Here is a 24,586-nt window from a genome sequence, read left to right as displayed (position 1 = left end):
ACTGTATGATGTGTATTTCTTGTAAAGCACTTGTCTGTTAAAATGAATGTTACTAGCCTGCTTTTCTGCTTTTGTTTGCTTACGTGGACAAAAGATAGCATTTCATTAAAGTCAGCAACATCTTACCGAGCTAGTCTGGTTGAATTAGTGTATCGAAGTTCTTCCATTTGCACAACTGTAGCGGTCCTTCCTAACTTGTCCGATGAGTGGCAGTGTAACATCAATTTAAATGCCACCTATAACTCCGTAGAAGAAGAACGCTGGACTCTATGAAATGACGAAGACCAATCAGATTCTTAAATACTCGGAAATAACGCCAGTTTAAATTCTGGGCGCTGTTGAGTTTGGTACGGGTGAAAGGTAAGTCTGATTTTTATCTTGAAAGAAACTAAAAATAAACAAATGGAAACGACTGACGGTTTGGTTTAATCAAACTTTACGTTTCCATGAAAAGGCGACATATTTTCACGGCGACGACAACACAACTGGTAGAGAGCGAGTTGGATACTTAATACGCTAACGTTACCTTCATTTTTTCCAGCTTTTTAAGAAGGTCCTATAATGGAGAACAGCCTGTCCCGACTTCTCGTTGGACTCTCTGTCCAGATCAGCCGCAGTGATGGTGAGCTCATGTTGCATTAAATCGGTTCGTATTATGTTTTTTTGTACTTCCTGTGTGCCGTGAGTTTAACTCGGGCATGCTTTTTATGTATGTGAACTAGGTCGAGTCCATTCGGCTACGGTGAAATCCGTTGACAGGTCCACAGTTATGGTTGAGTGGCATGAGAGGAACATGTGCCGTGGAAAGGGGGTCAGTAATGTCATAACTGAGGTAATATCAACCAGGTATACATTAAAATATCCTATATGCTGAGTCTGTTTCTTCTTCTGTGTTTTAGATTGATCTAAGTGAGTTATGTATACTCAATCCAGAGTTTTTGGACCCTATAAATTCAATCACAAACTCAACTCCTGACCCACCGACTCATGTTCCAGAAAAGGTGAGTGCTAGCCTACATTGTTTTTTCTCATAATTTATTACATTAACCTTGCTGTCAGTCACCAGATGACAGCAAGGTTAGATGATCCTGCTTCCTTGTGTAGCCTCTCCTGTGACATTAAGTTGACCCTTATTTCAATGAAGGATGTAAGGATGCATGTGAGTTGAATTTGAATGTTCAGTAGAAGCCTTGTGCTGTATGAGGTGTAATCAAAAAGGAGCACAACTGTAGTTGTAAATGAAGACTTCCCATGAGCAAACCTGAAGCAATGCTCTACACCACATGTAGATGACCTTAAGACAGTGGCTTAATTCCAATTGAGCATTTTTGTTTTGTTTGTTTGTTTTATATGTGACAAATAACTTTTTTTTTTTTTTTTTTTTTTTAAGATTGCACCTCATAGTACATCATCTGGATTTAGAAATCTCCCCCCGCTTTTATACTGTTTGATGTAACTACATGCAGAATGACGTTCTAATAACTTGTACACATAAGTACACGGTGCTTCTTATGAGGGAGTTAAATGGCTGACTGGACTGAGCATTATACAGTTTTCTTTCTGTTTTTATTCTGTAGAAATACGAGGGTCGACTGCGCTCATCTAGGATTCCTGCACCTGCCTCCTGTATGTAAATATTGGGTCTCTGTGTGTGTCAGATGTAAATGTTAAGTACTCTTGCCTAATGGCTTCTTTCCTTCCAAAAGCTTCTACTACAACAGTCACCAGAACTGAAGAGTCAGGTCGGCACGGCGTGCATGTTTTTTGTTAAAGCAAATCGGTCCTGTTTTGGTTATGGGTGCAAGGGCGAGGAGTGACAATCCTGCAAGAGCTGAACTCACAGATTTTAGATGTACATTAGATTAATGATAACACACAAGGGATGCAAATCAATACACTTAGGTGTTGGGTGATTGTACATGCATATGCAACAATGTCTTTTTTTTGTCTCTTCATCCTTAAATTCTGCCTGTTGAGAAATAAGATCGTGCTATAAAAAGGAGCGCTGATTGATATCACTGGTTGATCAGTTCATTGGAGAATAAAAAGTGCATGTACAGTGGCCTTTAAGTCCTTTTTTTAGGACTTAGAACCATTTTGATGACCAGCACATTAGTGTTTCATATCTTTGTTATTCGCTTAAAATATACTTTTCTACCACTGTGGATGTCTAATTTGGTTGTTCTGTTTTTAGAAAAATAAGTGGTGAATTTACTGTTGGTGTCACTTGTGTTTTGCCAGACAGCCTCATACAGCTTTTTTTTTTTTTTTTTTTTTTTTTTTTTTTTTTTTTTTTTTTTCTCTTTTGTTTCTTTCCTCTTTCTCCTCCACTTTACCAGTAGTGGCTGTCTTACTCCAGAACAATAATGCTGGTAATAATCAGTCTGAAATGCATAAAGTCATATTTCAGCAGTTTGACTTGGTCTTGTGTCACTTTCAGTTGCTACTCGGTCCCAGGCTCGGCAGACGTGTATGTTTCAGGCCCCGGGTTCTGTTCAAGGACCAGTCTCAGCTGCAGAATCATCTTCAGCTAACCCAGAAACCATACATCCCGATCTCCCTCCATCATCAGTCCTCAAAAACTCTGGTTGGTTGTGATTTATTTATTCATTTAAAACGGTAAACAAAAAGATTTGTTAAAATGTATAACATGGTCTAATGAGAGCCACATCTGTTTCATTTAACAATGAAATGTTGTTCTTGGTGACCATGCCATATACATTTTGTCATCTGCAGGGTACAAAGTCATATCATGTACCTGTTAAAATGTATTTGAATAAGTTTCTGAGTACTTTAAATGTATGAAGGAATATTTTGGTCTTTTCTTTCTGTTAAATCTGAAATATATTTGTTTGTTGTCATCTAGCAATTCCGAATCAGCAGCGTAAAAAGAATGATACGCAACCAGCGACTTCGCAGCCTTTCGTTCCCGAGGCCATAAAGGAAAACGATGAACCTGAGAAAATGCCTCCTCCATCCACAATTAGAGGTATGTAACCCATTTTATTGGTATTAGGTGTTAACATCTCATTTATTTATTTCGGTGTGTGTGTGTATATTCAGCGTGTATATTTTTTTTTTTCACATTTCAGGCAGAAGGAAATCTGTGGCTCCCGTGGAGTTGAACAAAGGCAATAAAAGGCTCTCTTGTGTTATAAAGCCTCCAGATATGCAAACCAAGAAGGGAAAGGTGAAAGATTTCTTTAACCATTATTCTTTTTTTTAATGTAAATTGTTTTAAACATGAGCAAAACTACTCCTCATTTTGTTACAGTACCTTTTGTTTGCTTGTCCTTATAGTTTCTGGAAGGTTCCCGGCCCAACCAGAAGTTCTTTGAGATGATTCAGGATTTCAGAGCGACTTTGGAAATCACACCCTTCTCAACTACTGAAACGGTAGGTTTGAACATGGACTTACAATGTTACATCCAGAAAGTTTTATTGTAGCTTTGGAAACTGTAGTACATTCATTTCTCTGCACATCTCTTGCCTTTTTTAAGATTGAGCCCCAAAGGATTTGTGTGTGCGTTCGCAAGCGGCCCCTTAACAAGCAGGGTAGGTCAGGAATAATTTGTACATTCTCTATTCTATCGTCTGAATATAAAGGAGTAATTAAGGGAGAGAAAACAGTTGCCATGTTTATACACTGACTCCGATACTCTTGTGTATTGTAGAGATTAATAAAAAGGAGATTGATGTGGTGTCTGTACCTGGGAAAGGTGCGTTACTGGTCCATGAGCCAAAACACAAGGTGGACCTCACCAAGTACTTGGACAATCAAGTCTTCCACTTTGACTACTCCTTTGATGAGACCGCCACCAATGAACTTGTCTACAAGTAACTACCTCATTTTTCCTTTAATTAAGCCAACAGTGGCTCCGATTGTACATTTTCTAACTTAGCTTTTTCAACTGGGACATTGACCAGTACACTGGAGACTTGATGTATACTTTTATACATGCTGTAATTTTCCTGTTAATGTTAATGACGACTAAAATTATGATTTTCCTTTAGGTTCACAGCTAAACCTTTGGTGCAGTCCATTTTTGAAGGTGGTATGGCAACATGTTTTGCCTATGGCCAGACAGGAAGTGGTAAGACTCATGTAAGTCTTCACTTGCGCTAAGACTTTGAGGGTTTGTGTTTTTGTTTTGTCTGTTTGTTTTTTGAAGCACAATTTTGCAAATATAGAATTTATTCAAAGTCTTTATTTATTTTTAAGACAATGGGAGGTGATTTCACAGGGAAGCAGCAAAACAGCGCTAAAGGCATCTACGCATTAGCAGGTAGGACCTTAAATGAAACAACTGGATTTTGTACAAAAAGCAGACGTTGTCATAATTTGAGTCTTTTCACTTCTAGCCCATGATGTTTTTGCCTACCTCAACCACAGGAGGTATGCTAATTTGGATCTCTCTGCCTATGTCAGCTTCTTTGAGATTTACAATGGCAAGGTAGGAAGACGTGAAGGGAACAACCTTCACTCTGAAGATATCTACTGAATCCACATTTTCAATTAATCCATATAACAAACTAGACCTTTTTATTTATTTTTTTTATTTAGGTGTATGATCTGCTGCATAAGAAGGCCAAGCTGCGTGTTTTGGAAGATGAACGACAACAGGTTCAGGTGGTCGGCCTAGAAGAGGTCTATGTGACCTCAGCAGAGGAGGTCATCAAGATGATACAGATTGGCAGTTCATGCAGGTAGTTTAGTATCAAGAAAGTGTTTGATGTTTCTTTGTGCATTTTTATTTGTTGCTGAAAGAGCACAAAAACGTATTAATTACCCATTAGTGTAGGTAGGCAAACTCTAAGTTAGTATCTCACTCTCTCTTTCCAGAACGTCGGGCCAAACCTCAGCCAACGCCAACTCATCCCGCTCTCATGCAATCCTTCAAATTGTGCTTCGGCGCAATGACCGTGCTACCACGCTGCACGGCAAGTTTTCGCTGGTCGATTTGGCTGGCAATGAGCGAGGTACAGATGTCAGCAGCAATGACCGGAGTACTTTAGTTGAAACTGCCGAGATCAACCGCAGCCTTCTGGCTCTCAAGGTAAGCGATGGCTGATTAAAAGGCAGAAGTACTCTGTTTTCTCTCCATTAAAAATGTATGCACAGCAACTCAAAAACACTGGTGTTTCCTCTCTTGTGTCCTGTAGGAGTGTATCCGTTCACTGGGAAAGAACAGTGATCACATTCCTTTCCGAATGAGCACTTTGACCAAAGTCCTCAGGGATTCTTTCATTGGAGAGAAGTCCAGGACCTGCATGGTATGTTACCACACCAAATTTGACTTCCTCTCAGGATTGAATATTTTGAAATCCACATCAAATAATTTTTTTTCTTTGTTTCACAGATTGCTATGGTGTCTCCAGGTATGACCTCATGTGAATATACAATGAACACATTGCGCTATGCTGACAGGTATGTATTTAGCATATGAAGCTCTGAATCTGTGGGCTTTTTGTTGTTGTTTTTTTCTAATGGGAATTCTCAGTCGCCTTATTGTATGATGAAGCTTGAAACATTTTCTGCAGAGTGAAGGAACTTAATGGCAATTCCAAAGCCAGTGAAGCACCTAAGACACAGGAGCCAATGAATAGCTCCTCAGAAGAGGTAAGCTTGCACGGCATGAATCCAGTTATAACCTGTGTAGACGTTTCTCAGATTTAACTTATCACACTTTTTGTGATGTAGGAATCAGTTCTGGATACCGGTGTGTATGATGCCATATCTCAGGTGGCTGAGCTGGAGGAGAAAGTTTATTCAGAGCTCAAGGTAGAGTTTTCCTAACTTTGTATATTTTTTTTCTAGGATTCAAGTTACAATGTTATATTTTATTTTATTTTTTTAAATGAGTAATTTTGCCTAATTTTTCACTCAGAGGGCAGGTGACCTTGTACAAGAAATGGACCAAATCTCATACAACATCGAGGAAGGACTCCCCAACCTAATTGATCATTCCAAAAAGTTATTGGGTTTGTACCAACCGAAATATTGCTTGATTTGTTTTGTGACTTTAGTGTACTAAATCTGCTTGCTCATTATACAAAACTTTACCCCTTATTACATAGCTCCAGCCTCTTTTCTTTTGTTTGTTTGGTTTTTTGTTTTAAATAAAGGTGTAGACTCACAGTTGAGGAAAAAAACAACAAAGAGATGCCTTAAAATTCTGTTGTTTTTAATGGCCACAAGGGGGCAATACCTAGGGTTTGTAAAAAGACTTCTGTTACTATAGAAAGAAAAACAGTTGCCAAATGTGACCTCTGTAAACACTTCCCTGCTGTATTTAGTCATTATTTTCAGGGTGAGATTGGGAGAAAAATGATCAGTGTAAGTAATGGTCAGAATGGAGGATTATTGTTTCAAGTAGTTAGCCACTGAGCATGCAGTTTGACAGTCCAATCCGCCCCTTTCATCATATCTGATTTTTAAAAGACCAAGATGGTGATGGAGTACATGGCTTGTCTTGAGGAGTTAAAAATGAGACAACAAAACAACCAAAAACCAAATGCGTAGATGCCAAACAGTCATCTTGTTTTGTCAAAATTGAATGTATAGCCTGCCAGGGATTAGGGAAAAAAGGATGTATTTGGTGTGCTTTACATTCATTTGTTTCATCCACAGAGACAGTGATGGCTTTGCAGTCTGCTGTGGATCAGGAGCAATCAGCAAGGCTGAATCACTAAATCAACTAGAAAACCTTCTCTTCTGAATAACGAGCTGTTTTATTAGAAAATTGTGTTTGTTCTTACTATATTTGTTTCATTGTAGTAACTTCTGTGTATTCAATAAAATGTTTTTGAACACTATTCATTAAATATGTGATTTTTATATATTTTAGGCAGACAGCTCATTTCTAGTGCAGAATTAGATACATGTACATTAAAAAATCGAGACAAATTTTGGAGGGCTCATTCTTGATGGAAATGGTCATTGAAGTTGTCTATGCACCTCATTAAATAAATTATACCACAACTAAGAATGCAGTATGATTTCTTTTCTGCATCATAGGTGAACATAGTTCACCTGTTTAAAAGCTATGATTCAAATTTATAATTTCTATGAAATTTTAACAGAATTGATTTATTCTTGGTCAGATGTGGCTCTGTATAAATAATTGAATGACTAAGTTGAAGGTTTTTGTTTGGGTTTTTTTACACAGCAAATAGCTGTTATGGAAGATTTTGCTTCTATTATTTGACTTGGCCCCTGTGAGGGAAGGCTAATTTAAAATCAATATAACATTTTGATGGCCCCTGTCCTATAATGAGACTTTGATCTCAAAAGGGGGAATGATGGGGCACAATGACTATGAATTTTGCCAGTGTAAGTGTTGATCATGTGCTGTGACCTTAGTAGGCATCAGATCAGCTGCAACACTATTATCAAAACACCCAATAAGGAAATATCCCATCTTTAAGATGAGGTGATCTAGGTTATATTTTATTAGCCCAAAGGCTCTGTTTATTAGTTGAACTGCCAGAGCGGTAGGTGGTGCTAAAGATGAAACCAGCAGTGGTTAAAACCTGCGATTGGAGGAAGAGGCAGAGGAGGGACCAACCAGAAGCGAAATGTACAGATTAACCTGCCTGTGCACGACGGGTTAAGGAAGGGAGCCTCGGAGAGGATAGCCATGAAGTGGATACGGTTCTCGCTCCTGGTTTTGGGGGTGTTTTCCCTCTGCTGTGCCACGGCTGGTGACAGCAGCGGCATAAAGAAAATGAAGATGCAGTTTGCCACGGGACCTCTTCTCAAGTTTCAAATCTGGTAAGCAAATGAGCCAAAAAACTGGCGAGTCATTGCACGCTAGCTAAAGTCCTCGGCTAACAGCGTCGCAGGCCGAAAATCGGTAAACGCTCCCCGATAGGAGGTTAATTTACCCGGATGTTTGTTAGGAAATAACAACGCTGCGGGTTGTTCAAACTGAATAAATAAACAGCTGTCAAAAGCTCTACTGAAATCATTTTCTGGAAGTCGATAATTTTTGGCACGTTTTTCGTAAACATTTGGTGGAAAACATGGCTTCCACTTCCGCTGTTAAACCTTTAATAAACCGTCTACTGTGTGTGTAGGTCATGCTAATGTGTTATCCTTGTTATGCTAACACGACAAGGTTTTTTTTTTTCTCAGATTACATTAAAATGTTCCCTCTGATCTGCAGTTATTGTTGGTGAATTCAACATATTGTTTTCGCTGATAGACCTGGAGACTTTAGGCAAGTTACTCCACTAACTACTCTAAATATTAACCTGACCAGGAGGCGGTGTGCTAACCTGGAAACTCTCACTTTGTTTGACGTTTGTGTACGAGGAAATATGATTTTTTTTTTTTTAAGACCACATTTGCAATGTAAATAAGATAGTCACGAAAGCAAACACAGCCCACAAAGATGAACATGCAGCTTTCATGTATGATAACGCGCTGCTGCCAAGTCAAATATAAAACTTTTGAGTAAATGATCAACAGAAGAGTTTAAAATTCAAATCTCCGGGCTAAGTCATCAACGTAACCTTTGTTAGACTGTCCTGTTTTGACTTTAGACTGTGCTTGGCTTTCTAGCAGTGTCCTTGTATTCCCCACAGCATTTCCTGAGGATACAAGCGGGTGTTTGAGGAGTACACGCAGGCCTTGTACCAGCGGTACCCAGACATCCGCATTGAAGGGGAGAACTATCTTCCTATTCCCATCTATCGGTAAGCAGAGCGAAAGATTGCCTGCCTTGTTACAAGTGGATTACGTCCAGCCTTATTAAAGCAGGCTGAAAGCTCCCTGGGATTAGCCGTGATTTGTCTAAGGAAGTGAAATTTTCAAGCACGAACATATCTGGCCATGGATTGGTGTCTGGTAGTTTTGGTAGACACAGCTTAAACTGCTGTCCTTTTTAAAGATGTTTTAGTCCAGTGTCCTGAAATCACTTCAGTGAAGAAAATGTCTACAAATCAAATCGAAATGTGAGCAATACACAAATTGTTAGATGAGCTGGGCTAATTTTACTCCAGCTTACTTCATTTTGCATTCCCAAGTTTTAAAGATGTTAAATGGGTACACCCTGCAGGTAATCCAAACAACTGTGATGCATTCCTTAATTCCTTAAATTTTCAGGCAACGGGGCTGAAGTTGCATACCTTCCTTGGTGTATACAGTACAGAAATGGATGTAATGGTTTCAGCTAAAGTATTTGTTTGGCTGTTTTAGAACTGACCTCACAGCCCATTGGTTATTCACTGGGCTGGTTTCAGTTATTGTGCAATGCACTGTTTATAAGGTTGGGGAAACCTGCAGTCAGCTGAGACGGAAGAAGTCACTTGGATGAGTGATGAAATGTTTCTCCCACTGAAAACGCTACATCCAGATGAACAGAATCAACCTTTTGGTATTTACTTACCTGGATGATTGAGCACGCATCAAGACTTGCATCAGAACACTGGGTATTTAGCTAAACTAACAAAAGTCCATCTGTACAACGATCAGCACTGTGACTTATGATAATAAAGTCAAAAAGAGGACTTATAAATAAAACATGAAATTTTTCTCCTTCTATTCTAGTTGCTATGGAACTGTTTCTTTGCATATACTGTTTCAGATGGACTATAACTTGGTTTCTGATTAATTGTTGATAAGTCTGTGGCATTCTGAGGAATCATTGCCTGGAGAATTGGATTGTATTTGTATTACATGTGAGATGTATTTGTGTAGCAGTCCCAGGTGTTGTAGTTAAGGTGTGGTGTTACTGAGACTCGTAGGTATTTTTCTGGGCTTCTAATGAATACACACGAGAAAATCTGTGCAAAAGAAATGGAGATGGTATCAAACTCCCACAGATTCTTTAACCATTGTTTTCAATGTCTCACAATGTAAAACTAAAGATTTTGGAGAGATTTTACTTCAGTAACAAGCTCTGTCTGCTTTATGTTATCATGTGTAAGAGCTGTATTCAAATCCATATCTACACATATTTTTGTTTTGTTTCCACAGACACATTGCTTCCTTCCTGTCTGTGTTCAAACTGCTGGTGATTGGGCTGATTATCATCGGCAGGGACCCGTTCGCTCTCTTTGGTATGCAAGCCCCCGGAATGTGGGAATGGGGCCAAGGAAATAAGGTAAGGTTTCCTGGAATCAAAGCTGTGTCCTTATGGGAGCGTTTTTACTGTAGTGTTTTTATGTGTAATAACGTGTTAGAAAGCAGACTGGCTTGTCAGTAGATGGAGCTGCACATTGTTTTGGCAAGTTATTGCAGATAACACAGGCGTGGGTAGCATGTAGAAATGAAGAAAGGTGGGCTCTAGTTTCCATTTACTTACAGACTGCCAAGTACAACTAAAACCCGCAGGATTTCATTAGCTCTTCATTCGGTGGCTTCTGGTTGTTTTGTTAAGTATTGTTTGGCTTGGATTTGTTATCCCCAGGGTTAGAGACCTGGGAAGTCTCAAAAGCCTTTCTGCACTAACGGTCATTCTTGCATTTTAACAGAAGGCTGAAAAGATTAAAAACTATTTTTTGTGCCATTGAAAGCCAAACACATAACAGCAACTCTTGCCTTTTTAAATACACAATAAAGACTTATTCATTTTGGTTTGGGCTGGTTTTGCTATTGAATTTGTTCTTTTAAAATTGCTTCTAAGCCACGTATGTTTGATAACAAAGACCATCTTAAGTTTTTCATGTGTTTGCTTTTAAAGCTGCTTTCGGTATATACATGGAATCCTTTCGCATAATATTTAACATGAATCTAGACTGCTATCACTAAATCAGGTGGCTTGAGAGCAGAAATCCGGTTTTAATGACTGTGCCAGACCCTGTCATTTGTTGTTGTGTAATCTTACTGCACTGTAATCTCATCAGCCAATATGGGGAGAGCTGCTCAAGAGTGTGCGTCAAAAACAGGCATGCACAACTGTCAATCCCTGTCATGCGAACTGCAGACAGGAAACGAATAAAACAAAACTGAGACCTGCAGTTAAGTCTTAAGGGTTTAACTGCAGGGCCCCATATGTGACTTGGATTTAAAATGCATATATTGTGAGAAATACCCGTATACTTCACAATCGTAACATATTGCGAAGTGTTACTCCACTGAGAGTGACTGCAGAAGTGCACTAATGGATGGCATGAACCTCATATTTTAAAGTAGCTACATGCTAACCTGTTAGTAGAGCAACACTTTTATCCTGTGGGTTTTTGTCCTAATTTCTGCTCACTGAACATTTCAGACTCTATTTAAATAAAATAAATCTTTCCTCTCCATCAGATTTATGCCTGCATGATGGTGTTCTTCCTCAGCAACATGATTGAAAACCAGTTAATGTCAACAGGAGCGTTTGAAATCACATTAAATGGTGAGTGTTACTCCAGCTCGTACTTAGTGCCCAGTGGATTTGACTTTATTTCATTTTTCTTGCAATAACATTCATAAACTGGAAACGATGGAACAAAATCTAGCCCACAAATTAAAATGAAAATATTCTTTTATAGATGTACCAGTGTGGTCCAAATTGGAGTCAGGTCACCTGCCCTCCATGCAGCAGCTTGTGCAAATCCTGGATAATGAAATGAAGATGAACGTTCACATGAACACAAGGCACCACCACCATTCATAACCTTACTGTTCAATTCCTAGCTGGAGCTAAAAGCCCCTCCATGTAAGTACAGTCGTGTGCCAAGGACTTTTTTTTTGTTTTTGTTTGTTTGTTTGTTTTGGAGTCACTTCTACTAAAGTGAATGTTTATGCTTTTTAATTTGGTCTGCTCCTTTCTCTGCCCTTCTAGGTTTGAGGTGGGTTTCTCACTGGGCTGTGAGGTGATGTTTATGAACGTCTGCGCTGAAGGCAGGAACACTGCTAGCACAGACTGGATGTCCCCATCACTCTTCACTGCGCCCCTTAGAGATGACCCGCCCCTGACGCCAGAGTGGGATCCATGGCAACAGTGCTGGCCATTTTGTCATTTTCTTGTACTATTCATACTACTACAGAGTTCATCCAGGTGATATCAGTGAGCCCCTAAGGAGAGAGTTAACATTGGTTCTTGTAGTCTTTAACTATTTGAATATAATTTGATCTCTGTGGAAAAAAAGAAACAATGTGTCATTTGTACCACTGAGCCATATGTAGAAATTTGTTTATCAAGTAGTTTACCATGTAGAAATTTGCAGCACTTAAAAGTCTGTCATCACTGTTGTGAAAATAACATTGAGAACCTGTTGGTATGATTTCTGAATTTTTATATTTACAAACCTTGGAGGAAGCTAAGGAGATTAATAAAACATATTGTTAACTATTTAACTCTGAAACTGCAGTGTGGTGTTGAGTTTACATACTGATGTGGTGTTAAATGGCTAACGCATCTGTTGTCATCAGGCTTATAGTTTACTGTGGGTATACTATGTAATGGTATGAAATATCTGGAGTAACAACCTGGTTATTAAGTCTTCAGGAAGCTCTACACTGATTTTATATTACAAGGCAAAAGAGAGGAGAAATTAAAAAACAAAACTACAAGACCAGCCTAAAAAATACAATGTGGTTAATGTGCAACAGATGACTTTATTTAGACAATGAGTAATGAAAGTCATTTATTGGGTTAATTGTATAACACCTTTACTTGATATTCTCTTTGTAAAATCGGTCTCGATTTAAATTGAATTTAAAATAAAGGTAAGTCTGGCCTTAAAAATGAGAAAATACTGATTCAGTCAAGCGTGCTATAAGGGTTATCTCTCTATATTAAAATATCGACATGCTGGCACTGAGGTGCTAGTACATAAAATGTTTGGGGGTTTTTTCCTTTAGGTGATATAGTTTTCTGGTAACTAAAGTCAAAAAATGGGACATGCAAAATGTTTTTCCAGCCTTATTTTTTTTTTTTTTTCTTTATTTAAATTTCAATCACTGTCATCATGTTGCAATATTACATATACATCAACAATCCTGAAGGCACTTGAGGATGAAGGCTTTGTCACAGTCATTCATCATTACATCACCACTGACTTTCAGGAGCCTTTGAGCAGTAACCTGTAGGTGATGGGCTGGTGTCTTAAGTTTTGGGGGATGTAAGGGTGTCGTCAGGTACTGGTGAAGATGCTGAATGGCTGCATGGATCCTGATTTTGGCTGCCAATGCCAGCAGCTCGTCTTTAGAGACCGATGAGCCTGAAGTATGCACGTATTCACCCTAATCAAAGATTTTTCACGTTAATAAAGCACTTTAGCATTTGTTACAGTCGTTTTGCAAATCATTTAAACCCTCTGTGTAGTTAAATGTTTGAAATGCAAAATATATTTGCTTTTAGAAAGAAAGACATCAGAAAACTGGTAGTAATGCATACCCATATCCAAACTTTTAGACTTATTCCAGTGTCATATTCAAAATGAACATATTTTCCAACACTTTTTTTTTTCATTTTAACCCTTGTTATGTTTTATTTGTCATATGTTTAATTATATAAAATAGCCAGTTCACAATTTGCAGACTAGTTGCACAGTGCTTCAGTCTTACCTGAGCACAGCAGGTACCCACACTGAACTTAGCCTGTTGCCTGCCTGCCAAGAAGGAAACAAACACTTGTTTGTTCCCCAGGACTCGAACTCCAACAGTTTTGTTGAGGGACAGAAAGATGGGCTGCAGGGGCGTGGGAGTACCCCAGCTCCACGTGCAAGTTATGTTGCCTGCATTGTTTAAGCAACGGCCGCCAGACATGTTTAAGGACAGCCTGCAATGTGAGTACAGAAAAATACATGCATATAAATGGACTGTAGCTCATTGCCATTATGTATTTATGCTCACCTGTGCAAATTTTAAATATTACATTTACACCCCATAAACAAAAACATTTTTTGACAGCAACCTCTATAACAACAACAACTATAGGGCTAATAATATAATTTAAAGAGGCAATATTTAATAAACGGTAAATATTAAAAAATTGCTATCTACCATATGTTTCCATTGGCGTGATAGCATGTCGCTCTGCCATCAGACTGGAATATAGCTCTGATTTGTTGATTAGGGGCACTGACGTCGTCATACACTATACAGACTCTTCCATTGTGTTCAGTGACCACGATAAGTACAGCCAAGAGGCCGGAGGGATAACTGTAACCAAGCTGGTAAGGACAGGAACACTGACTATAGAGGATATTCAATTCAACTGGAATTCACTGGATTTCTTTAATGTTTAAATTGTGCATTTTTAAATCACTTCTGCAAAGTTTCATGATCAAATCTGAGAGGATACAAGATCTGAGCAGAGCCATCAGGGAACATGGTAAGGAATTTGATGCCACTGGAATAAAATTTCTGTAAAACTCCAGACCCCACCTGTGAATACAGATAAAGTTCAAAAGAAGAAATTATCATGTCTAGAAATTCTATTTTGTACACAATTACATGGACTTTTGAAAAATTATTTATAAAAAACAATTGTTATTCTTATCATAACCTAATAGTGTGGAGTTTGAAAGAAGTGGGAGGGTTGCGTTATTGCAAATTTACCTCTACATTCAAGTTCTCTTTCAATGTCTAAGTTTGTCAACCTCTGCAGGGTCATTTTGATTGTCTTTTGGCCTTTTTACCCTGCTTACTAGTTTACGATACTAAAATTGAGTAGTTTCTCTTTATAAATAATAATACTATTTAGCGTAATAACAAAGTCTTGCTTTTGTGAAGGTTTTGGGTTTAATGTATTATGTAGACACAGTGTGACCACATGGGGGCATTGTGTTAGTATATAATGCAGCTGTCTGAGGCCTCTATTCAACCATAAATGAAATCTCTGTGTTGGCAAGAACAAAACATCATATATTTACAATATAATAAGAAAAACCAAGCTCTGTACAAACTCTGTGGGTCATGAAAAATAATAGTAATATTAATTTGCATGTTACCTGATGATTACATATGCCAAACTGAACTGGTTTCCGATCAAAAAAAGGGAGCAACACCTCCTCTTCCATTTTTAAGCATTTTTCATTTGTGCTACTGCAGTACGTTGTCCCCTTTCCTGGAGCATGTGAGAGTCTTAACCTGAAGACCCCTGGTGCAGAGACAGCTAAACAGTAGCAAAATAGACTGCGTTAGTTTCACAGAGCTTTATAAAATCAAGATGCTGTTACCTGTCTGTCTGTTTATTATGACTGTATGCAGAAGTTTCAGGCTTCCAGTGTGAACGTTGCTAATTACTCACAGGTCTGCCCTGCAAGCAGATTAACTGGGTAACCACCGTAGATTGTAGGATCTCTTGATTGTATTCTATGAAAAAATACAAAATAAACGCTACTCATATTATATTTTGCACATTATTTGAGCCATATTTCTGTTCCAACTTTCCTTCTGTTTACAAGCATTTTCATGCAAAATGCAAAATTTCATGCAAATGTGTACCTAGGTTTTCTCTGAAAGCCTTTCATAAACTTGTGGTAAGCTTCACTCTCTCTGGATTTGTGGTACAGAATTTCCATCTGGTCTTTTGAAGTTAGATTACCAGCAGTTAGGTTAGATCTCTCCTCAAACAAAAGTCTTTGCTTCACCAGCATTTGACATAGCTGCTGCCGCTGAGCACAACAGAAGAGGGTCTGAGATGGACAGGGAGGAGGGGGTAAGGAGGTCATGTAGTACAATAGGTGAATTTAGGGATTTTGACTTGACCATTTACAATCTGCCTCACCTCAGGATTTTGTACCAATGTTAGATCCAGTAGAGGATGAGTCTTTTTCCCACAGTACTCACATTGGGCTGGGTATTCTGTCTGGGACTGAATAACATTTTTTATTAGAGTAACATAATCTGTAACACCTTGCTTCCTTCCTTAAAAAGTAAGGAGATATTTGTCTTTTCATTTTTTTTACCCTTTGGGGAAAAGTTGTTAAATTCATCCTGTGATTGTCAGACTCACGATTGTACCTCAGAACTCCTGCAGCCCTGATACAATAGGTGGGTGGGTCACTGACAGGTTTTGGACAACTGTATCGCATCCTCTTACCAGACAAAGAGAAAAAAATGACAAATGAAAGGAAACACTCAATGGTTTTAGAAAGAGTGACATATCAATCCATATAATAATATCCAAGATTATTATATGACCATGTGAAACCAATCAAGGTCTTACATGGTCGTCTGGAACATGGAGCAGATCATGAGCTAATGTAGCAGTGCCATCTAATGATACACAGAAGTCTGAATAAGAGAACTGTTAATACTGTTGGTATGTATTTATAAATATACACTCACTGGCCACTTCATTAGGTATTCCTGTTCAACTGTGTGCATCTAATCAGCCAATGTGGATGTGGTAAAGTTAACCTGCTGAAGTTTAAACTGAACAACAGAATGGTTAAAAAGGGCGATTTAGTCCACTAGAGGGCCTTTGGGATGTGGTGCAATCAGGGATTCAGCTGAGAAATCTGCAGCAACTGTGTGATGCTATCATATCAACATGGACCAAATTATCCGAGGAATGATTCCAGCACCTTGTTGTCTCTGTGCCAAGAAGAGTTAAGGCAGTTCTGAAGCCAAAAGAGGGTCCACCAATCTAATAAAGTGACCAGTCAATGTACATGTAGGAGATATTTTGTTTGAAAAAAATGTACTTTGAACAGACTTGCAGGAAAAGCTGGACTTCATCTTTTTGTCTTGACTGTGTTTAGTGTATTTATCCCAAGATAAAACATTGCATCCTCAGCTCAATGAGCTAGTTTCATGTGCTACCAGGAATCAGAACTTATCCCTAATACATACACACTCAAGTATAATACTTCTAATATATTTTTACATATATAAAAGCAATTATCATTTAAGGAGGGAAAAAAAAGACAGATAAAGCTAACAGTAGGTGAAAACAAACACCTCTATACATACTCTATGAAGATATGAAGATATGCTGAAGACAGCACGACAATGAAACACCAGGTACTTGCCGCAGTGGTAGTCAAGTACTGAGCGATGCTTCAGACTAGCCGGCGTTGTTAGTAACCATGGAGATGAAATAGCTGTATGGCAATGTGTAAACATAACAGCAGACCTCATCTGTGCTGCTGTCTGACTGGTTATGCTAACACTCATAAGCGTTCTGACATAAATTTCTAATAAACAGTAAAATCTATGGTAAGAGTCCGGATTAAAAAGAAAAGCCAAAACGTTTCCAAAATTATTTTAATGTGTACATATGGTAATCTAGTGTTTACAAAGGATTTGGAGGCAGGAAATAATCCCACCTCAGTGGTTCATTTAACAGCCTTTCTGCAGCTTCACCAGCAGGTGGAGCTTTGGTGGTTGCCATGGCATCGTAGATGTTCAAATTCTGGATATTTTCTGAGCACGTAAGAGGTTGATCCCCGGCTTTCATTGGTCACCTTGGAAACTGCAGCTGACAAAACAAATTCGCTTCGGTGACCGAACTCTTTTTTGCTCCTTCCCTTTTATGAGCAGCGGAGGTCTCTGAACACATGCCCCTTCATCTTTTGGTCATGTGCGTTTTAATACTATTTTTAGATGGGGCAGCGGTTGTGCATTTATTTTTCTTAGTTTACCTCATTAATTATTACTGTGTGTCTTAATTAAACTCTCTCTTTCTCTCTCGCTCACACACACACACACACACACACACACACGCACACACGCAAAGCCCGTTAAGAATAAAATGTTGACCAGACATTACTCAGGTGCATATAGTGCCAGGTAATTAGAGAATCCATTGATGTCCCTGCAGCGGCTTCTGATTGGCTGTGGCAGCACCTGGTTTGCTTGCTGCCGCACAAATAGCCGTGGCGAAGTCTTGCCTTCCAGCTCTGAACATTTCTAGGAGACACGCACAGCTAAACGATGCGTAGAGAAAAGGGGAGACGTGCCACCGTTTGCTGTGCTGTAGCTGTTATTCTGATGTGCTATTTAGTGCAAGCAATAGACTGTTACCGACTAACGAAAACAGAGAGGCGAGGATGGCGCGAAGAGGCCGATGCGTTAGGTGCTCAAAAGGGGAAAGTCGTATTCGGAATATCTGACGGGAAAGGCTCAGGCCTTGAGTCAGAGGGCAAATATGGGAAAGCCTCTGCAAACTCATCTGTGGAGGAATCTTATCAAGCGGATTTTATAGGTAAGCTTCAGGTCCACAGTTTATGTAAGAAGAAGTGTGCTTATTTGGAGATGTATTTAAATTTAGATTTTTATTTCAAAGCTCTATGCCTCTGTGCATAGCTGCAAAACTTGCTCTTCTGGATTTTTTTTTTTTTTTTTTTTTTTTTCCATGTCAGGCTGGTCAAAAGGCCAAACGTATGATGCCACTTCCAGAGAAGCAGCAATGGGCCAAACGTATGATGCCACTTCCAGAGAAGCAGCATGGAGGCGCATGGCACCTTTTCTGCTGTGCGGTGGGGATCGGATGAAGTTCAGGGTAGTGGGAAGAGGAGTGTCACAGCTAGCAGTGGACCAAGGTAAGCAAGCAGGGCTCACTTTTTTGGTAAAGTGTCTATTTGCTTGCATAGTCATGTAAACTTTTTTCCCCATAGCAAATGCCCCACCAGTACCTCTGAGCCAGGTCCCTCCCAGCTGTGGCTACAACATGCAGAGGAACCTACTGTCACTTGTTATGATGGTTCCCTATGATGGCTGCAGTGTGGTTCAAGAGGTAATTTTATCTGAAATTAAGTTTTATGCTATATTTGAATAATTGGCAGCCTGTTAAAATTGGCTAATCTTGGTGGGGTTTTTTTTTTTTTTTTTTTTAATTATCAGAAGTAAATTAAAATTATGGAAAATCTTCCTTAGATGGCTGAGGCTTGGCTTTGCTAGTCATGGGTTTGGAACTGTCTCTTGGCTAAACATAAACACTTAATATTGTGATCTCTAACATTTATGGCTCTTTTAAAAGGGGGTAAATAACTTAAAGAATCCTTGACTGGTAACACTGTCCTGATATTCCTTGTTTTAAAGGGTGGCAGTTATGTGCTTCCAATGCGGTGGCAGGGTATTCCAGTCTCCCTTTGGTGTTCTAAACCTGCAGCACCAGCTCCTATGACGACTGCATCTCAAACCCCTCAGGACCCTGCATCAAACTCCCAGATGCCCTACGCTAGCAAAAACCCAGACCAATTGTATGCCCATGTTCCTCAACCCTTTTTCTTTCCACAACAAATGCACTATCCATATCCTTCAGTTGCCGTATCGGATCCTGCAGCAACCATAAAGCAACCAGAAATGCCCCCATTCCAGCAATACCCTCTGCCCTTTCCTCCCCGATATCCTTACTTTTATCCCCCACTTCCAGCCACAACGGCAGCCCGAATGGCCACTACAACCACCACTGCAAAGCCAGAAATCTTCATTCCTCCAGAGCTTCTCTTACCTGGTTACAAACCAGTCGGTCCACCTTTCCTTTGGCCCTTTCAGTTACCTGTGCCAGCAGGTACTCAAACCACAACTAATGGTGACTCTTATCCCCAGTCACTGCAGGTTCCACCCAATATGCATTACTTCCCTCAGTTTGTCCCTCTTCCACAATATCTGAACAATCCTAATGCAGATTTGGCGGCTCCTACTGGAAGCTCAGACACCGTACTCCATCAATATGTTCCGCCTTTCCCTCAATTTGTTCCTCAATATCCAAGCAATCCTAATCCAGACTTGGAAACTGGAAGCACAGACACTCTGCTGCCTCAAGCTCAGTCACACAATTTTCCACACTTCCATCAACAAGTTCAGTTAATGCCCAATCCCTCCCTTTCGTCATAGTTTGAAGAAAATATAATAAATGCTTTAAATAACACCAGTTCATGGTTTGAATTTCTTTGTTCAACAGCTCAACTCAATTAGCATCACAGATTCCGACTCAAGGATCGTAAATGTTGTGAGCATGTAGTGCTGAGGTGATTTGAATTGATAAGCAGACTTGATATTTGGATGTTGGGGGCTCAAATTTAAATGATTAATGTCCCCGTTGTCTGCAACCACCCACCAAACAAAGGGGGGTGGGGTGGATATGGTAAATGGACTGATTCTTATATAACACTTTTCTACTCTCCCAGAGTACTCAAAGCACTGTATACAACATGCAAACAGATCTCTTGAAGGACCCAGCAGGTCAGGTGAAGGACCTGTTGTACAACTGTACATGATTAAGTCCTGTAAAGATACTCCATTTGCTGATTTGACTAAGTATGTAATTAATGTTGGAAAGTCCCTATCTTGTTGCACTATGCTGGGCTTATGTGGCCTTAACTGTGAAGCTTCCTTTTCACCAATAAAAAGCAATGTTCTGTCATGCTGTTCCAACTTAGTCAAACCAGCAAATGGAGTATCTTTACAGGACTTAGTCATGTACAGTTCTACACCAGGTCCTTCACCTGGCATGCTGGGTCCTTCAAGAGATCTGTTTTACTCAAATGCCATTGGGGGGGGAGAAAAAAATGCAGATGCAGATTCATCACTGAACATCACTTTCATCCACTTTCAGTCTGATTGCTTCTGTATACCATTATAACGTTGTTTCGCTTTGTGTTGCAGGTTGTTCAGCTCATTACATGAAGTTCTGTCACAAAATATCAACTCATTTTTGACCATTTCTATTTTGCCTCACCCTTCCAGTTTTCTCTTTACTCATCATTTTTTTTCCTTTTAATAAAAATGAAAAACAAACACAATTTGTAAATACAGACAATCAGGAATAACCAGGGTGACTGTTGCTTAGGAGACAAAGGTGGTCATCTAACAATTGAGAAGTTGGTGGTTCAGTCCCTGGCTGCTCCAGTCTGCATGTCAAATATTCCAGCATAAGTATCATGCATCCATTGTGAGTGCTAATGTTAAATGCCACTTAAGCTTAGAATAAAAACTGCTCAAATGGGCGGGTATGAATGAAACATGTATAAAGTGCTCAAGCAGAGTTAAAAAACACTATAAACCAGTCCATTTACCATAACCACCATCTTTGGCCACGCATTGGATTTTTTTTTTTCTTGAAGGAGTTGTTTGAGTGCATGCTTCCTTTCAGTTAGCCAGTTGTAATAGCTTGCCAAGCTCTGCAAACAAGCTGTTTTAACGGCACACTATTTTGCACATACAGGTTTATTCAGGTATAAATTTTAGTAATGCAAACAGACAGTGTTTACTACTGTAATTCTTGAAACAGAACTTGTCTCGAGACCCTAAAGCAGGGGTCCCCAATCCCAGTCCACAAGGGCCAGTGTCCCTGCAGGTTTTAGATCTCACCCTGGGTCCACACACCTGAATCACATGATTAGTTCATTACCTAGGCCTCTGGAGAACTTCAAGACACGTTGAGAAGGTAATTTATCCATTTAAATCAGCTGTGATGGATCAAGGACACATCTAAAACCTGCAGGGACACCGGCCCTCGTGGACTGGGATTGGGGACCCCTGCCCTAAAGGCTGCACTGGAGCAACAAAGCATGCATCTTGCCTTTTTAAATGTAACATTTTATGAAATTAAATACCTTTTATACCTTTTATTTGATTATTAATCGACTCAAAGAAGAGTTTCTTAAGCTCATCGGAATAACCTACCTACACTTAAGTGAATTGAATCAAGAAAAATTCAAATATGTTCCAAAGGAGAATAATTTTGCTCTTATTAAATGTTTACTGTTAAAAGTTAGTTTAACCAGAGACAGAGCCTGCACCTGTCTACAGTATATCTAAATAGGATAATCTTGTCTGCATATTCATGAGTTATGATGACTATAGAATTCCACGCATTTCATGCTCCATAAAAAATGTTCTTCATCTACTTATTCCAGGACCATACTAGAGTCAGATGCCAAAGGCTCTTAATGAGGCCACAGGTGCAAACTGTAACTGTGTTGATTAGCTGGTGACAAATTGCAGACAGCATCAGAAGCTGTGATTTGGTTGTTCTGCATCGTGTGTCACCACTATGGGAGGTGATAGAAGTTGGAGCTGTAGAGCATGTCAAACTGTGGCAGTCACATTGCTCCTGTGCTCTTTAGCCCTTTGTTTAAACTTGCGAGTGCTGGGCAAAAAAGTTAAACATGAGGGATCTAGTGAGACTGCAGTGAAAGATGGAAAAAAGGGAAGCATTCTCTTTCATGAAAAAAGGCTTAACTTCCAGTCAGGATCTGCTTCTTCTGCGGCTGCCACAGGACATGCGTTGCTGCAAGTTGACTTGCATCAGTCAAGCATCACAGGTAACACTTGGCTGTTTCTGTCAATTTGATAAACTCGGTACACTTGAGGCAAAGGTTGTTGCAGTTAACTTTGTGTTGGGATATCTTTCTTCCTAAAGCAGAGAGTAGATCAAAGCTGAAGAATGACACTGCTAATGAAGTAGCATGGAGGCAATTAAACTCTTCACTACTCTGTGGCGATAACAAGATGAAGCTGAAGGCCATGGGGCCTGGTGCTGCTGATCTACAACTGCACATAGGTAGAAAAAGTATTATAAGTATGCCAGACTGTTTTAAAAACTCTCATTGAATACTGGCATTTTTTTTCTCCTCTCAGAAAATGCACAACCCTTAAAACTGAAGCATGTGCCTGAAAGCTGTGGTTTCTCAATACACCAGAATTCACTGGGACTAGTTTTAAATGTCCCTTATAATGCCTGCAGTGTGCTAACAGAGGTAGGCTTTTTTGTTTTTTTCCCCCTTAAGTGGCTAAAAGGACCTAGACTTGGTGAAATATGGTTTTCACATCCACGCTATTTGATGAATTCCATATTTTTTTTTTGGTAGTTTAAAAAGAAACTCTTCTAACCTAGAGTTGCTATAACTGCTTGATGCTAAATTTGCCAAATGCTTTTTAAAAACCAGGCCAAAACATGTTGTTTTTGTTTCAGAATGGAAGCTATGTGTTGCCAATGATTTGGCGGGGGATGGCAGTTAAATTCATCTGCCCTGTCGTCAATCCTGATGCAACTCCTGCTTCGACAGTCCCTGGACCTGTTCTACAGCCCTGGAAATTTCCTTTCTCTCTCAGGCCGTGGCACTTCCATCGCTCGAAACGACAAGCAAAACAGCCCTGCTATCCTAATCTATATAATTCCTACTGGTATAACTATTACATGCATATGATGGCACCAGGTGCTAAGACTAACCCAACTACAACTACCGCTCCCCCTCACACAAAGCCACCTGCATATTCATACCCTCTGTACTACCCATATAACTTTTATTACCCCTACTACTCCTATCTCCCAGTGAGGAACACTATGCCACCAGCTACAACCACTGTGGCACCATCTACGACTGTTAGACCTAGTGGCATCAAAAATCCTTCCAAGAGCCCTGCCTACTACCCTCCACATTTTCCTAATATGCACTACCTTCCACCAGGCCAACCGTTGCAAATGATCCCTGACAAAACTCAGATTTACTACTACAACCCGGAGACTGAATATTTCTATGGAAAGCCTTCATACCAACAAAAACCAAATGTGCCAAAGCAACCTACTTGGTCTCAATTTACCCCAGTTGCTATGCCAGGTTACCCAGCTTCCCCTGTGAAACTGAGTTACCCAGGCCCTGTGAGCCCAGAAACCTCTGCAGCCCCTATAGCCCCATATGTTCCATTTGACAAGCTCCCTTTTGAGCCATATATTGTATACAAGGCTAAGAAACTCCCTGATGACCAGAAGTACATGGCCAAAGCCGGTTTTAAATCTAGATTCCAAACACATTCAGGCTTCCCTTTGCAAAGTGCTTCCAGGTTTCCTCAGTACAAAGGTCAAGGAGGTCCGACTGGGAATTAAGCAGAGCTGTAAGTGCTAAGGGTTTCTTGATGGTGTGAATTTGGTAATGGTTAAATTGTTCTAAGAAAATCTTGTTTTCTTGTGGTGCATGATGATAAAAATTCATTAAAGACTTTTCTACTGTGAACTTGTTCTCATGTATGTGTTTATTATTATTATTATTATTATTATTATTATTATTATAAACACTACACTCTCTTCATTCATGTGAAAAGTACTGGTCATTTAATGATGGTGAAATGCACAGTCCTAAGCATGTTGGTTGTCATGGTACGCCCCTTTTTAAAACACCAAACTGAATTACTTTTCAAATGTTTGACCTATTTATGGCAAACCCCCCTCAATACATGTTAGAGCTCATACTAAGACAATGAATTAAAGTCTGTAGAGGGTTACCTTTAGTTCTTGTTTATGGAACACATTTTTTTTTTTTTCTTGTATCTTTGCACAAACTTTTTTTGCATAAATCCCATTCACCCACTGCACATATAGACCCTATTCTGTCTGTTCCTATATAGTTTTGCACAGTGCTCTCTCTCCCCCTTGGGCACCCCGTGACTGTGTGTGTGTACACACTTCCCTGAAACTCAACCACACGTGACAACTGAGAGATGTGTAATGCTGGACTCTGAATCCAGACATGCTCATTGTCGTTCATCCACTTCATTTTCTAAACGTTACTTGGAGGGTGCAAAGCTCCAGAACAAGAAATCAAGTAGATCATTCATGCAACACTGCATATGTGTCTCTCTGCAGCTGGTTAAATTATTCAGTCATTTAAAGAAGTGGTTGCATTTCTTTAGCCAAGGTGAGCGTTTTATGTGGTACACATGATTTTGCTTTAGCTTTTTATCAGTGATAAAGAA

At 39.5% G+C, this 24,586-nt stretch overlaps 5 protein-coding genes across 9 annotated transcripts; 4 read left to right on the top strand and 1 right to left on the bottom strand.

Moving 5' to 3' along the window:
* The first annotated feature begins 237 nt into the window (after positions 1–237).
* On the top strand, positions 238–6,986 carry kif2c (kinesin family member 2C). Of its 2 annotated transcripts, XM_031755947.2 has the most exons (23): positions 238–360; positions 542–622; positions 723–811; positions 900–1,001; positions 1,578–1,626; positions 1,707–1,742; positions 2,441–2,587; positions 2,867–2,989; positions 3,093–3,190; positions 3,301–3,396; positions 3,501–3,555; positions 3,675–3,837; positions 4,015–4,105; positions 4,223–4,286; positions 4,363–4,454; positions 4,565–4,707; positions 4,844–5,057; positions 5,164–5,274; positions 5,361–5,428; positions 5,542–5,620; positions 5,702–5,782; positions 5,889–5,982; positions 6,632–6,986. In XM_031755947.2, exons 2-23 carry the CDS (start codon positions 562–564, stop codon positions 6,691–6,693), a joined length of 2,118 nt encoding a protein of 705 aa, XP_031611807.2. In that variant the 5' UTR covers positions 238–360; positions 542–561; the 3' UTR covers positions 6,694–6,986. The 2 variants fall into 2 exon arrangements, with proteins under 2 accessions (XP_031611807.2, XP_031611808.2); XM_031755948.2 differs by lacking the exon at positions 1,707–1,742.
* Positions 6,987–7,562: 576 nt separating this feature from the next.
* On the top strand, positions 7,563–12,289 carry selenot1a (selenoprotein T, 1a). Its single transcript, XM_031755922.2, has 6 exons — positions 7,563–7,774; positions 8,590–8,700; positions 9,983–10,109; positions 11,258–11,345; positions 11,482–11,648; positions 11,775–12,289. The coding sequence occupies exons 1-5, from the start codon at positions 7,641–7,643 to the stop codon at positions 11,604–11,606; spliced, it is 585 nt and encodes a 194-aa protein (XP_031611782.1). The 5' UTR covers positions 7,563–7,640; the 3' UTR covers positions 11,607–11,648; positions 11,775–12,289.
* On the bottom strand, positions 11,974–17,388 carry LOC116332874 (glutamate-rich protein 6). Of its 3 annotated transcripts, none has more exons than XM_039602522.1 (10): positions 17,215–17,388; positions 15,850–15,978; positions 15,669–15,755; positions 15,386–15,576; positions 15,189–15,253; positions 14,890–15,053; positions 14,241–14,323; positions 13,940–14,098; positions 13,502–13,715; positions 11,974–13,177 (listed from the first exon to the last, which is right to left on the bottom strand). In XM_039602522.1, exons 2-10 carry the CDS (start codon positions 15,973–15,975, stop codon positions 12,926–12,928), a joined length of 1,341 nt encoding a protein of 446 aa, XP_039458456.1. In that variant the 5' UTR covers positions 15,976–15,978; positions 17,215–17,388; the 3' UTR covers positions 11,974–12,925. The 3 variants fall into 3 exon arrangements, with proteins under 3 accessions (XP_039458456.1, XP_039458453.1, XP_039458454.1); XM_039602519.1 differs by lacking the exon at positions 17,215–17,388 and adding an exon at positions 16,847–17,083; XM_039602520.1 differs by lacking the exon at positions 17,215–17,388 and adding an exon at positions 16,859–17,083 and having other exon boundaries at positions 15,850–15,976.
* Positions 17,389–17,769: 381 nt separating this feature from the next.
* Positions 17,770–19,763, top strand: LOC116332871 (vegetative cell wall protein gp1-like). The gene is made up of 4 exons (XM_031755943.2): positions 17,770–18,092; positions 18,250–18,429; positions 18,505–18,623; positions 18,929–19,763. Exons 1-4 carry the CDS (start codon positions 17,822–17,824, stop codon positions 19,724–19,726), a joined length of 1,368 nt encoding a protein of 455 aa, XP_031611803.2. The 5' UTR covers positions 17,770–17,821; the 3' UTR covers positions 19,727–19,763.
* Positions 19,764–21,840: 2,077 nt separating this feature from the next.
* Positions 21,841–23,847, top strand: LOC116332856. Of its 2 annotated transcripts, none has more exons than XM_031755928.2 (4): positions 21,841–22,158; positions 22,260–22,397; positions 22,475–22,593; positions 22,809–23,847. In XM_031755928.2, the coding sequence occupies exons 1-4, from the start codon at positions 21,888–21,890 to the stop codon at positions 23,718–23,720; spliced, it is 1,440 nt and encodes a 479-aa protein (XP_031611788.2). In that variant the 5' UTR covers positions 21,841–21,887; the 3' UTR covers positions 23,721–23,847. The 2 variants fall into 2 exon arrangements, with proteins under 2 accessions (XP_031611788.2, XP_031611787.2); XM_031755927.2 differs by having other exon boundaries at positions 22,257–22,397.
* Positions 23,848–24,586: the final 739 nt, after the last annotated feature.

This window comes from Oreochromis aureus, linkage group 18, assembly GCF_013358895.1.
Source record: "Oreochromis aureus strain Israel breed Guangdong linkage group 18, ZZ_aureus, whole genome shotgun sequence".
Taxonomy (NCBI): Eukaryota; Metazoa; Chordata; class Actinopteri; order Cichliformes; family Cichlidae; genus Oreochromis; species Oreochromis aureus.
The sequence above is the reverse complement of the archived record's forward strand: the minus strand, read 5'-3'. Positions and strand labels throughout refer to the sequence as shown.

What these genes read in the sequence shown, in the direction of transcription:
- LOC116332856 (XM_031755927.2), top strand. Translation starts at nt 21,888, where the DNA reads ATGGGAGGTGATAGAAGTTGGAGCTGTAGAGCATGTCAAACTGTGGCA. An exon ending in GCATCAGTCAAGCATCACAG is followed by an intron (nt 22,159 to 22,256) that starts GTAACACTTGGC and finishes TTCTTCCTAAAG; the next exon opens with CAGAGAGTAGATCAAAGCTG. An exon ending in TGATCTACAACTGCACATAG is followed by an intron (nt 22,398 to 22,474) that starts GTAGAAAAAGTA and finishes TTCTCCTCTCAG; the next exon opens with AAAATGCACAACCCTTAAAA.
- kif2c (XM_031755947.2), top strand. Translation starts at nt 562, where the DNA reads ATGGAGAACAGCCTGTCCCGACTTCTCGTTGGACTCTCTGTCCAGATC. An exon ending in CGACTCATGTTCCAGAAAAG is followed by an intron (nt 1,002 to 1,577) that starts GTGAGTGCTAGC and finishes TTTATTCTGTAG; the next exon opens with AAATACGAGGGTCGACTGCG. An exon ending in CACCAGAACTGAAGAGTCAG is followed by an intron (nt 1,743 to 2,440) that starts GTCGGCACGGCG and finishes TGTCACTTTCAG; the next exon opens with TTGCTACTCGGTCCCAGGCT.
- LOC116332871 (XM_031755943.2), top strand. Translation starts at nt 17,822, where the DNA reads ATGCGTAGAGAAAAGGGGAGACGTGCCACCGTTTGCTGTGCTGTAGCT. An exon ending in TTATCAAGCGGATTTTATAG is followed by an intron (nt 18,093 to 18,249) that starts GTAAGCTTCAGG and finishes TTTCCATGTCAG; the next exon opens with GCTGGTCAAAAGGCCAAACG. An exon ending in ACAGCTAGCAGTGGACCAAG is followed by an intron (nt 18,430 to 18,504) that starts GTAAGCAAGCAG and finishes TTTTCCCCATAG; the next exon opens with CAAATGCCCCACCAGTACCT.
- LOC116332874 (XM_039602519.1), bottom strand. Translation starts at nt 17,062, where the DNA reads ATGAGTGTTAGCATAACCAGTCAGACAGCAGCACAGATGAGGTCTGCT. An exon ending in TTCATAGAGTATGTATAGAG is followed by an intron (nt 15,979 to 16,846) that starts GTGTTTGTTTTC and finishes TTGTCTGGTAAG; the next exon opens with AGGATGCGATACAGTTGTCC. An exon ending in TTGGCATATGTAATCATCAG is followed by an intron (nt 14,324 to 14,889) that starts GTAACATGCAAA and finishes CTGTATTCACAG; the next exon opens with GTGGGGTCTGGAGTTTTACA.